Source organism: Lissotriton helveticus, chromosome 8, assembly GCF_964261635.1.
Source record: "Lissotriton helveticus chromosome 8, aLisHel1.1, whole genome shotgun sequence".
Classification (NCBI taxonomy): Eukaryota; Metazoa; Chordata; class Amphibia; order Caudata; family Salamandridae; genus Lissotriton; species Lissotriton helveticus.
Window position 1 is genome coordinate 18016231 of NC_136069.1, and position 13471 is coordinate 18029701.

Below are 13471 nucleotides of genomic sequence, written 5' to 3' on the forward strand. Positions count from 1 at the left end.
GGATGCTCCACAGAAGGAGAAGGGGAACCCCTACCCCTTTTGACTGACCTTCTTGTTGAAGACGCAGATGCAGAGTCCTCACTGTCACTGGTGACAGTATCCTTCCTTCAACTTCTGGAGCCATGTCAAAAGCCTACCCTCATGGTCCCGGAGGGTCTTGGTTGAAAAGGTGCGGCAGATATTACAGTCCGCAGCCTTGTGATCAGGATAGAGGCAATAGATGCAGTCTTTATGCTTATCTTCAATGAATAGTCTTTTCTTGCCACAGGTGGAACATGGCTTGAAAAGGGCCTTCTTCTTTCCCTTGTCAAACATCCTGGAAGGATCAGCTAATAATCTGAAGAAAAACCTGAAGCAAAAACCTGAAGAAAAACTTCTGAAGAGTAGATGTTGAGCAGAGCTCAAAGGAGACTCCCTAGCACAACGTGCTTTAGAAAATCTAAGGCTCTGAGGTTCCTTCAGGAGGGTTCTAAGGGGTGAGGCTCTTCTGATTGGCTGATGCCTAGTTTGGTCTCTTATACACAAAGAGGTGGATATGCTACAAAAGGGAATGAGGCCTAGGCCTTTTTCTTTCTCTTTTGTACCTACTGCTATGTTATTTTTGTTACCGAGACTCCCATTCCGACGACGGGGAATGATACAAAAGCATGGGAATCTATGAAAGTTCCAATACTGGGGCAACCTCTAGTACTGACTTCCATGACCAAAATCTGAAAGCTGTGCAGTGGCAGTTGGGCCCCATTTTTGAATAAAGATCTTTATATACCCACAATACAATAATAGTAATATTTTAATATGGAAAGCTGCTCTTTGCTCAAGTATTAGTTACACCCTGAATAAGTGTTGTTCAAATAATATCTTCAAGGAGCCCAACTTTGTGAGAACACGCAACAGCAGCTGATGGGAAATGGCACTTACATCCACTGTGGGCATTCGGAAGACCTTGCAAAGACTTGGTGCGAGTAATGCCCTGGCCTACTTTCCACATCTGCACTCTACACCGGCATCCCCCAGAACCTCCTCAGGAAACTACAGAACATCCAGAACGCCTCTGCCAGCATCACCCTGAACACCCCCAGCCGCAGCCACACCACCAAACACCTGAGAGACCTCCACTGGCTTCCAGTCAACAAAAGAATCACCTTTAAGCTCCTCACACACACCTACACAGCCCTCCAACACGCTGGACTTGCATACCTCAACCATCGCCTCTCCTTCTACGCACCCACCAGATACCCCCGCTCTGCCCAGCTGGCCCTGGCCACATTCCATGGATCCGTAAGACTACGGCTGGAGGAAGATCCTTCTCCTATCTCGCTGTAAAGACCTGGAACTCCCAGCCCCTCCACCTCAGGCAGTCACAGTCACTGCTGCCACTCAGGAAGGATCTCAAGAGCTGGCTCTTTGACTGAACCGCAGTGTTTCGACGGTCCAGCAGTGCCCCGCACAGTGCCTTGAGACCCTTACAGGTGAGTAGTCGCGCTTTACAAGAACCCTGATTGATTGATCGATAAATCATCCTTAGGACAATTCACACACATCTGTACTGGTATGTGTTGCCAATTTCCAGAACCGGGATGCTCTGGTTTGGAGCAGCTGCTGCTCTTTATAGGTTTGGTTCATTTATTCATTCATTCAATTTCCTTGAACTGACAGAAAAGCGTCAATCTGAGATGGAACTTGCGTATGACCTGCGCCAAAACCCTCCCTGGACACGAAATGGCCTACATCTAATTGTTGTCAAGTTTGGCTGTAAACACCACCATATTAGACATTTTGTAAAACTCCATACTAAAGGGACACTGTAGCCTCTAACAGATATCCATTCACTGGGCCTACTTACACTGGATCTTTAAGGTATTCTAAGACTGCCACCCCCCATGAAGGGTCAGGGCTGCAGTTACTTTCAAAGGAAATACAGAAGCAGGATGACAGCCTTTAGACCCTTTTATCAACCTCTTTGGAAGCAAGCATTGCCCAAAGTCAACAGGTCTCACCTTTGAAAGGCATTAGTTGATCTTTTAGGTCTGTCAATGCTTGTTGCTAAATGGCTGCTGCTTCATGATGTAGGTGGGTGGCTGTGTCATGACACAGCTGCTAGTCTGGCTTTGCTTTAATTGCCTTTGCCATAGCCTGCAGTTTTGCAACTCTTTCTTCCAAGAAAGCTGTCCCCAGTTAAGTGTCTTGGATGGCTCCTATGCACTGCCGTCTTGTCACCGGATATATGGACTATTTCTCAATGTTCAAAGTAAGTCCTGGTTCTTGGAGTAGGGTGATGCAGTCGGCTGTGGAGGCGCGAGCCTCTCCCTTCGAAGGAGCGCTGACGAGCCATTCGTCGCGGGAAACGGATTAACTTCGTGTCCAGGTCTTCGATACCTTCAATTCTTTGGGACACACTCTATGGCTGCTTTTACACTACTTAGAGCATCCAACACTCTTTCCCAAGAAGCAGGCAAGAGCAGAGATTTGTCCCTGGGCCAAAAGAACAGAGGGAGGGGGGGAGGTAGTGGGGGGGGGGGCAGCTGGCAAATGTGAATCTCTCTTCGGGTGGTCCAGGGAGATGGCTGGGGGGCTCCCATCTTCTTCCTCGGATGCTCTGATGTACTCTTGGCACTGCCCTCTTGAGGAGGAACAGACTTGATGGCAGCCCAATCGTTCGGGAGGATAGAAAGGTCTCCACTGGCGTCTGGATTGGGAGGAGCCCCCTCTGTAGACCCAAGAACTCTGTGAACCACAGGAAGAACCAGTGCAAGAGACAGGGGGAGGGCTGGAGGGTCCCGTCTTCTCTTCCAAGCCTCCAGTCTTCTGGCACCACTGATCAACCATGTCTACCTGTAGTAGACGTGGTTCGGAGATAGGAATATACAAACAGGCACTTGCAGGTCTACTGACGCCATCCGATCTCCCTGTCGAAAAAGAGGACCCCTAGGCTGAACTGCCAGCAAGCAGAATGTTTCATTTTTTGCCCCATTTGTTGGCGTATTTTAGGTTTCGAGAGCGACAAAACTCTAGAGTCTGGAACAAACAGCACAATATATTGCCTGGTTCTCTGCAACTTTGGAGCGTTTTCAACACCTCTCTTGTGAAGAAGCGTTGTTACTTCTTGAATGAAATGTTTTGGATGTAACCACCTGGATGCCTTCTGCGAAATGGAAGACTGAGGAGAATGAAATCTGAATTTGTAACCAGGTTTCATAATATTCATCACCCAAACATTTCCTGTGATGCTCTGCCAGGCAGGAAGATGGTAGGAACCCAACTCATCACTCCCACCCTCCCCCCCCCCCAAAAAGCAGAAAAAAATAAGCACTTGCAAAAGAAAAAATATGGATGTTAAAAAAAAGCGAGGCAACAACAAACCCCAAAATTACAGTTTTCAGACAAAATATGAATTAAAATGGCAGCAGCAATTGTGCATCGTTTTTTTGGGCTACCAGGAAAATGTCTTGTCACCGACCTCAGACTGCTTGATGGGAAGGCCCGGGGCCTTAGATTTCTTGTATTAGTTTGGAGTTTTAGAAAGGGTCTAGTGAAGTTACGGGACAGTTAAATACATTATTCTGTTAATTTGAGTAATTGTATGTTTTTGAGACCCCCAAAAACCCATAGACAAGGCCTCTATGAGGCATGGCTCTCTCAGCGGAAAGTTTTGAAACGAAGGTCATCCAGGGATCCGTATATGCGCAGATCTATGACACTGTTTATGGATATCTGAGACCCTCCCATGACAGAGAGGACATCTTTCACAACTGCTCGCTGTTGCATCACCTTATGTTACCCAACAGATGTCTGAAGCTCAGCTCGAGGGGCCGCATGGTCTCAGAGAGGTTACTAGCACAGACCGCCACACGGTGCCCTTCTATCGGAAACTCTGGAGAGGTTCCTTAGAGGGCTTGTATTTCTGATGACCAGGAGGACAGGTCATAGAACAGGTTCTTTTAAGACTTTGAAATGTACTATCACCAACAAGCCAGATGTGTTTTCTCATGTTTTGTTTTCTAGGCATAGATCGGGGAATTGCTGTGGATCCTCGGTCATGCTTTGCCGAGAAAAAAACCTCAAATTTGTCGATTCTGCCCACAACAGCACCACCCTCTCACGCCAAGGGACTTTTGGTGGAAATATAGACAGCACAAACTGCCACAGGTAAAGAAGGAGAGATTCAGCAAGTGTTCCTCGAATGGAAAATACATTTGGGTTTGAGGAGGCAAGATGTGTCAATATTCTGCCCAATGGACACCCGGGACAATAACGCAGCTAGAAAACGATCAACAGGTCCTCCTGGCCAGCCCCAACTGGAAAAGCATGTCCAGAACTACTATATGAATGCTTGCACATCTACAGCCCAGGTAAAGCTACGTGATGTAAATCTTTGGGATAAGTACTTTCTCTACCATCACCCAGGCAACCATGGAGTGTCACTTCTTAAGACTTCACTTAACACTCACAGCATTCACGCTGCCAGGCTCGAGAGCAAGAAACACACGTAGAGCAGACGACAGCGCTTCTCCTACTACAGAGGAGAGTCTGGAACGCTATCCCAAAAGAGAGCCAATGAGCACCTTCCGTGGTCCACCTCAGGAAGCAGCTTCAGACCTTCCTCCTTCTTTGCAAGCATCAACTTCTATTGAATTCCTTTATCAGACGACTGATGAAGAGAACCCTCTCCCACAAGCAGGTTACTTGCGCTGCTATGATTCGTACCCTGTAACCCTCTCTTGTACAAGGCGTTCTTGTGTTATGGGTAGGTAGACGCACATGCAAACACAGCAGCGCACAAAGCACATACTCACCGATCTGTCCAGCACTGTGGGAATGAAGTCGTACCCAATGCCTTCCACTTCATAGGCGGTCTTGTCTGTCACATTCAAAGATTCCGGCTCCGCCAGGATGGAACCTTCTGGATCCACACCAACCACCTGCCAGGAGAAGAGAGATGGGGTCAGACGGCTACTACGCCTCGCATTCTGTATTCAGTGATCACACAGAGCCAGATACAGAAGAAGAGGCTGCATGTCAAGGCTAAGAGCACACATGGAAAGATAGAGACAAGCATGTCAAGGATAGGAACACGCTGGAAGACATGGAGGCAAACATATCAAGGCTAGGACCACACGGGTGAAGATAGTGCCAAACATGTCAAGGCTGGGAGAGTGTGGGGAAACATGGAGTCAAGCATGTCAAGGCTGGGAGCGCGCCTGCCGAAAGATGGAGTCACACATGTCAGGGGCTAGGAACGCGCGGGGAAAGATGGAGTCAAATATTTCAAGGCTAGGAAGGCATGGGTAAAGATGGAGGCAAACATGTCAAGAGTAGAAGCACGCAGGAAAACATGGAGTCAATCATGTCAAGGCTAAAACAAGCAAGGAAAGATGGAGTCAAACATGTCAAGGCTAGGAACGCGCGCGGAGGATAGAGGCAAACATGTCAAGGGTAGGAGCGTGCAGGAAAAGATGGCTATTTAACACGTGCATTTCTGCTGGCCAGGGCTGATCCACAACGGACATATAGTCAATCACTAGCCTATGATCGACAGATATATCAATATTGCATGTACCTTTGCGCTCTCAAGTGGGCAGGCTGCAGAGCACGAGAGGGTTTTCTGGCAACTATGCTTTGGGTGAATGGGAATATTAGAAGCAGATCATGGGTTTAAATATTATTGGTCTATTTCAGCAATCGCTGAGAAGGACTCGCACATACACAAAACTAGTTCTACAGCGTACAACAGAAGCTTCGGCCAACGAAGAGCAATGATGCACCAATGTGTGATCACCAGTCTTACCTGGACACCTCCCACTGGTACTGGGGCGTAATATAAGATAACCACCACGTCAACCGACCCCAAACTGACCTCTGCCAGAACTCCAGGATTAGACTCCCCACCAGACACCCAGAGGCAGGGACTTATACTCACCAATTGCCACACTCCCAGAAGCCTACGGTCAACAGAATGTTCTTCCACATTACATCTCTCCAGAAGTGATATACGAGGACTGCTCTGGGTAATGCTTCCCCCTTATTCAATTTCCACCATCCCTTCGGCCACCTTCATCACTTAAGAGACTTCTGGATTACACGACTCGTCATAAACATGCACGTATAAGCCCAGACTACCGCCTCCATGAAACAGACCTGGACATGAATTACCACGGCTTTGACTACCTACGGGCAGCAGAATGGACTTCAGCATCAATACCGTCTTCAACAGACGGCCTGTGAGCAGAAAAGGTACTCATGAGCTACTACAGGCCTCCACGCAAACCCTACTGACTAGACCGTCAACAATTACTCAACATGGCGGTGCAGACTGCTGCGAGCAGTCGTTCATGAAGTAGTAAGATCCAGGCACGGCTTGCCAACGCCTCTAGAGAGCATCAGTCTGCTCTGCAGAGGTTCAGCGAGTGAGGAGCAATGCTCCAATGTTCTAGCAAGGACACATCCTTCTCTAGTGGTGTCGCACTACGAACAGCATGTCTCACATCAGTAATGAGGGGCAAGCCACTCAAGAGCAAGGGGGTACATCATTCAGAGTATGTCATTCCAAACTAATGGTGTACATCAGACAGAGTATGTCACATCCTTAGAGAGGGGGGAAATCGAGAAGGAATGCCACTGATTGGTGAGAGAGTGCAATAAGCAGGGTGTTCCGCAGCCTAGCAAAGGGGTACACCAGACAAGTGTCACTACCAGGTGTTGGGGTGACAAAGGCAGCGTGTCAAACACAAGGAGATGATGGACGGAGCGCTGAAACTTTTCAGACACTCACCCCCAGTCACTGATCTGGGTTGAATCCATCGTTGTTCTTTAGCTCACTTCGCCACCCCAGTTTGGACCCAGCTATATGCAAATCAGTCTGACCCTGTGCCTCATGGGAACAGTCCAGCCCGAAATGCCAAGCCAGGTCATAGGCAGCGTGCCAGTCATAGGTAATGAGGCTTCGCCAGACACACCATGTACGTTTTTAGAGGTAGGACTTACCAGGCAAGGTATGTCACTCCTGGGAGTTTGGGGTTTACCTGGCAGGGCATTTCACCCGTCAGAGAGGATTTCTAGGCAGGGCATCATTCCATGCGTTGATCAGGTAGGGAAGTTCTTGTCTTAGTAATAAGAGTTCACCAAGGTGTCGTGTCGCTAACTACTGATGGGGGTTCAACTTCCAGAACATGTCAATCCCCGTGCTAGGGTTTAACAGGAGGGTCTGTTCATTCCCTAGCACTGGGGTACACCAGGAAGAGAACACCACTTATTGCTGAAGGGGTACACCACACAGGGCACGTCACTCAGATTTAGCAGGAAAGCATGCATAGAAAGATAGTCAAACATGTAAAGGCTAGGAACGCGCGGGGAAAGATGGATTCAAACATGTCAAGAATAGGAACGCGCGGGGAAAGATGGAGTCAAACATGTGAAAGCTAGGAACGTGGGGGAAAGATAGTGGCAAAGGGCCCAATTCTCAGAACTAACTTAAGACAAAATCCTAAACTTACTACCGTTTTGGTATTCATAGAAGGTACTTACGCATTTCGGTATTCACAGAAGTTAGGAGTCCTAACTTTAGGACTCCTAAATGCCTTCTGTGAATTCCGAAAGTCTTAAAGTGTGCGACTCCACATGTGTGACTCCATCTTTCGGCTGGCGCGCTCCCAGCCTTGACATGTCTGACTCCATGTTTCCCCACACGCTCCTAGCCTTGACATGTTTTTCTCAGTTTAGGAGTAGTAAAGTTAGGACTCCTAACTTTAGGACTCCTAAATGCCTTCTGTGAATACCGAAACTCTTGAAGTTAGGATTTTTCTCAGTTTAGGAGTCCTAAAGTTAGGAGTCCGAACTTTAAGACTCCTAAATTGAGAGAAATCCTAACTTTAAGAGTTTTCGTATTCATAGAAGGCATTTAGGAGTCCTAAAGTTAGGAGTCCTAACTTCTGTGAATACCAAAATGAGTAAGTGCCTTCTGTGAATAACAAAATAAGAGTACATTTACGATTTTGTCTTAAGTTAGTTCTGTGAATCGGGCCCAAAGATAGTGCACTGCACACACTGGTGATGAGTCACCAGTAGGGTATGACATCCCTTGTAACTGAGTTCACCAGGAATCATCCATTCCCTAGAGAGAGAGAGGGGGGGTTAACTAGAGTGGATGCGTTAACTCACCTTGCATTCAGGGCATCTCTCCTTTATCTTCCGGGCAAGTCCTGTGATGGTGCCACCTGTGCCCGCGCCAACCACCAGCATGTCCACTTTATCTGTGAGCAGAAGAGACAGAGATGAAAACAAACAAGACTGTTTTAGTTCACCTCACAGCAGCGAGACATTATTTCATTTGCAAAGGGGAGAGCCACTACACTGGATTACAATTTGTCTTTAGCTGCAAAGTTACTTGAACATTAGACACTGCACATTTTAGATGGCTCGCGTCAGTTGGCACCTGAGCTCATCACTGCTGTTGGGAACAGAATATGCACTTTCTAAATTTGGATATAAACTATGAATTAAATTTGCATCCATGGAGTGGTGTGTGTGATAGGGTCCTGCCCACATGCACCCGACGGACAGCCACCACTGCCAGGGTGTGTGTGATAGGGTCCTGCCCACATGCACCCGACGGACAGCCACCACTGCCAGGGTGTGCATGAAAGGGTCCTGCCCACATGCACCCGACGGACAGCCACCACTGCCAGGGTGTGCGTGATAGGGTCCTGCCCACATGCACCCGACGGACAGCCACCACTGCCAGGGTGTGTGTGATAGGGTCCTGCCAACAAGTGCCCGTTGGAAAGCCACCAGGGTGTGTGTGATAGGGTCCTGCCCACATGCACCCAACAGACAGCCACCACTGCCAGGGTGTGTGTGATAGGGTCCTGCCCACATGCGCTCAACGGACAGCCACCACTGCCAGGGTGTGTGTGATAGGGTCCTGCCCACATGCGCTCAACGGACAGCCACCACTGCCAGGGTGTGTGTGATAGGGTCCTGCCCACATGCACCCGACGGACAGCCACCACTGCCAGGGTGTGTGTGATAGGGTCCTGCCCACATGCACCCGACGGACAGCCACCACTGCCAGGGTGTGTGTGATAGGGTCCTGCCCACATGCACCCGACGGACAGCCACCACTGCCAGGGTGTGTGTGATAGGGTCCTGCCCACATGCGCTCAACGGACAGCCACCACTGCCAGGGTGTGTGTGATAGGGTCCTGCCCACATGCACCCGACGGACAGCCACCACTGCCAGGGTGTGTGTGATAGGGTCCTGCCCACATGCACCCGACGGACAGCCACCACTGCCAGGGTGTGTGTGATAGGGTCCTGCCCACATGCACCCGACGGACAGCCACCACTGCCAGGGTGTGTGTGATAGGGTCCTGCCAACAAGTGCCCGTTGGAAAGCCACCAGGGTGTGTGTGATAGGGTCCTGCCCACATGCGCCCAACAGACAGCCACCACTGCCAAGTTGGAGGCCACTGAGGAAGGGGCACCTGTACAAACCAAAGAGATGCACATACCGTCACACTGCTGTAGGATTTCCTCGGCTGTAGAGTCATAGTGAGCCAGCGGGTTGCTTGCATTGCGGTACTGTAGGAGGAGAGAGAACACAGATGCGAATGTTCAGACGAATGCGAGATCACATCAGGGCCAGAAGGAGGTATGGAGATTGTGCACGGCCTCACATACCTGGTCCAATATATGAGAATTGGGGATCTCATTCTTAAGCCTCCAGGCCACGCCCACGTGGGACTCTGGGGAGTCATACCTGGCACTGGTGGGGGTCCGGACAATCTCAGCCCCCAGAGCTCTTAGCACATCCACCTGGAACGGAGAGAAGAGAGGTGCCATTACTCCACGTCTGGCACATCCAGGTGTCCCATTGGGTGTCCCACTGTGGACTATCGTCCCCCCCATCAAGGTATCACAAACACATCCCGAATATCTGAAGCCAGTAATCTCGCACACTCATATTCCTCATTACCCGAATAAATATGATCATGTATCATGCATGGTCAACAGCAGTTTGTGTGGGATCAATAGCTACATGGGCCTTTTTTCTGCAAGTTCTCCAGAACCCAGTGTTTACAAGAGACAAACAATATTTATGAGAAAGAGAAACTTTAAAAGCCTATAAAATACAGAAAAGAAGACATTTACCCCAATGTTCCTATTGCAAGTCCTGAGAAGATTGAGGGGATTCTCCTGGGTCCAGAAGGATGAGCGGCAGGAGACCCTTTCGTCCAGAAGGCTCCGTGCGTCAGCCATTTTTAGTGTTGTCGTCTCAATGCTGCGGCCTGACCTGAACCCTACCTGGAGCTCATCCAGGCGGCCGCGTTCCTCTATCACAGGTTGGAGCAGCACTTCAGCTAGGAAGGATAGTGTGGAGACTGGAGGTGGGGAGGGTGGGGGTTGTTGACATCCTCTGGATGTTCCCCAGGCTTTTTTCTAAGTAATGGTGAGACTTGTTCTATTTTTAGCAGTTTGCAACTGTTCCTTAGGACAGGGAGGAGAGGATTTATTTATTCAGCTCTTCCAAGAAGGTTTTGATGATGGGCAGATCTCTCTTGGAAGAGAGGAAGGGGGAGAAATGAGAGGAGTGTTTATTCTTGGATATGACGGGAAATAGTTCCTCCAAAGCGAAGGACAAACACGATGCCAGAAGAATCGTGCTGCCGCAGTCTTGGACTCCGAGGCATGTGAGGGAGACATCTATTCACACTTTTTCTGCATGAAATACAGTTAATCCGGCTTAGGCATATTTAAATAAATGAAGTGGAGCACAACTTATTTTGCATTTAGCACCAAAGTACCCTGAGGCGGCTCCTGCTATTTTAGCGAATAAATATGATCACCACAAGTAAGAACGCTGCTACCCTAAGAACAACCAAAGCCAACTCCATGGCTTTATTGGAGCGCACAGCGGAGTTGGAAAACTCCACTAAGTTCCCACAGTGAGGAAGCTTTTATTTTTCACATGAGGAATACCTTTTCTTCAAACCTAAGATTTACTGACAGTAAATTTAGAAAAAGATAGTGTTTGCCTTTCTAAGGGGCACAAGTTTGTCTAGAAAGACTTTTTCATAATATTTACTTTCACATTTTTAGGCTTGTAAAAAACTCTATGCTTTGCAAAGAGTAGGGTGACAACCTTCCCTTATCCCTTTCCCCAGTCAGGTCTTAGTTTGACTAATGTCTCAGTGGTACTTTTCTGTAGCCAAGACTTCTCAATACTGCTTTTCAATCATCTATTTAGACAACCAGTTTTCTGAAACAACTCGTATGTTGACCTAGTAAATTATATCCAGAAAAGTGTTCCAAATCTGGCAGTTCTTTTCACAGTGCCTTGAGATATGACCACACAACCTTTGTAGATTGCAGGTTTTGACATAAAATTCCCCTGGTCGTTGGTCTGCTGTGGCGTCTCCTGCCCGCTTTTCTGCCCCATTCTGGTGTCATGTCCAGTGCCAGTGATCCAATCACCTCTTTCCGTTTGCAAACGGGTATGAACACGCGTGTGCACGCAGTCACCCTCATTCACCTGGAAGCCAGAGTTGGCTCAGGGCGTGTTGTACAGTGGGAGCAGAGGGGCACGGCCTCCTCTGCCATACTAGCTGCAGGCCCATTAGCAGCAACACGAAGGAACACATTTTAGAATGCGAGGAATGACACAACAACCTCAAATTGTAACCATACGTACAAATGACCTGCTCCCCCTTCGTATTAAATAACAGGAGTCTTCATCCCCAGAATATTTCAAGAAATTGATGATTATAAGATAACCAGCAGCAGTATAACCTCGCAGGTGATAGTGTACATATAACATACCATTACACATATACATAACATACAATAACATAGAACACGTCATATGCTATGTTATATGTTACGTATCACACACAAGAGGGTCTATAGGAGGACTATGCTACAATATAGAGATTCTATCCTATACTACTTCCGTAAGCATTGAACTCACACAATATATAGGGTAGCATTATTGAGAGAGATGTGTATGTGAGGAAAGAAAGAAAATCAAGACGGGGCACAACACAGTTGTGGACGAAAACCCTCACTCACCCGAGGGTGAGATGCTTCATCATTGGGTTCCTCCAACACACGGGAACCGCAAGGTACTCCGTGTGGCTACAGCTTACCGAAGAGGGATGGAGCAAGAGTGCCAAGCAGGTGTTGGATCTACCAACTCGAAATGGCAAGGAGGGGCAGAGTGCAAATTAAAGAAGTGAATGAAAAACTACCTACATAGGGGCAACAACTTTATTCTTCCTTCCTATGTGGTAGTAATTAAAAAGCAAGTGAGTAGTAGGATTATGGATATATACCATATCTAGTGGTCAACATGTTTCTGCCTTAACGACAATCAAGTTCAGGGCATTCATCAGGACCTGTATTATATTTTATAACATGAGGTATAACAAAAACAAACATAGAACAACATATATAACATAAAACCTAACACAACAAAAATTAAAACATAACATAACAAAACATAAAACATAACATAACATAAAACATAGCATGTAATAACATAACTTAACCTCCAATCCATCTTATCTATATACTGGCAATAGACACAGAAATGTAGTTTCAGCTTCACTACTCCGGGACCTATCAGCAGTCTTCACGCTGTCCATCATCAGACATTCTTATTAAAACTTGAAAAGCTTGACATACAAGGAAACAGATTAAAATGCATCTTCACCTACCTTAAAGACAAAAACAATCTGACAACTGTAATACTTTTCAACTTGGCTCCTCATAGGCCACATTGCGGATTCCCACGAGAGTCATCAACTATCCCGCTACTTGTTAACCTCTACCTCGCAATCATGTGAAACCTGATTAAATCATTTACCCTTACGTGCCACAGCAATGCAGATGACACATAGATGATGCTAAAACTGGAGAACCAGAAAGACACCTAGAGTCGAAGAGGGTTTTTGTGCCATCGGTAATCAGATGATGTCCAAACACCTTAAACCGAACTCTGGAAAACCCGAGATCAAGCCTTGCGGACAACGGCATGACCACCGGCTAACAATACGGCACAAACAAATACAGGGTCCGCCAGCGACATCACCAAAAAAAAGGAAACCCAGGAGTGATCATGAACTCAAACGGATCACTGACCCTACAAGTGAATTCAATTTTAAGAAGCACCTTCTACGCCATGGAGACACTAAAGTACATCTTCCCTGACTTAGTGTAAGTCAGAGTATTGTTATACAAATCTCAATATTCTGCGTTCATGTTACCACGCTGCAGTTATTCATGCAGGATGAAGGATGAAGGATATGGTAAACGAAGACTAGAGATAGGAGCACACTCCTCCAACACAACAGAGATCACTGACCCTCCCGCAACACACCATGCAATCATGGTAATTTTAACAACAACCCAGCAGAGAACCTCGACTAAACGCAGAAATCAGAGAGCAAGCATCCAAAACACTAACTAGTGAAACTCC

At 47.5% G+C, this 13471-nt stretch overlaps 1 protein-coding gene across 5 annotated transcripts in view; it reads right to left on the reverse strand.

Annotated features, from left to right (window-relative positions):
* The window catches only part of LOC144772231 (cystathionine beta-synthase-like protein), a 258165-nt gene that overhangs the window by 63742 nt on the left and 180952 nt on the right, over nt 1-13471 (reverse strand). For all 5 annotated transcript variants that reach the window (XM_078656387.1, XM_078656388.1, XM_078656384.1 and 2 more), the window contains exons 6-9: nt 9676-9810; nt 9507-9576; nt 8155-8246; nt 4794-4919 (exon numbers count right to left, since the gene is read on the reverse strand). In XM_078656387.1, the coding sequence (XP_078512513.1) occupies nt 4794-4919; nt 8155-8246; nt 9507-9576; nt 9676-9810 (423 nt within the window). The remainder of the gene's footprint in view (nt 1-4793; nt 4920-8154; nt 8247-9506; nt 9577-9675; nt 9811-13471) is intronic.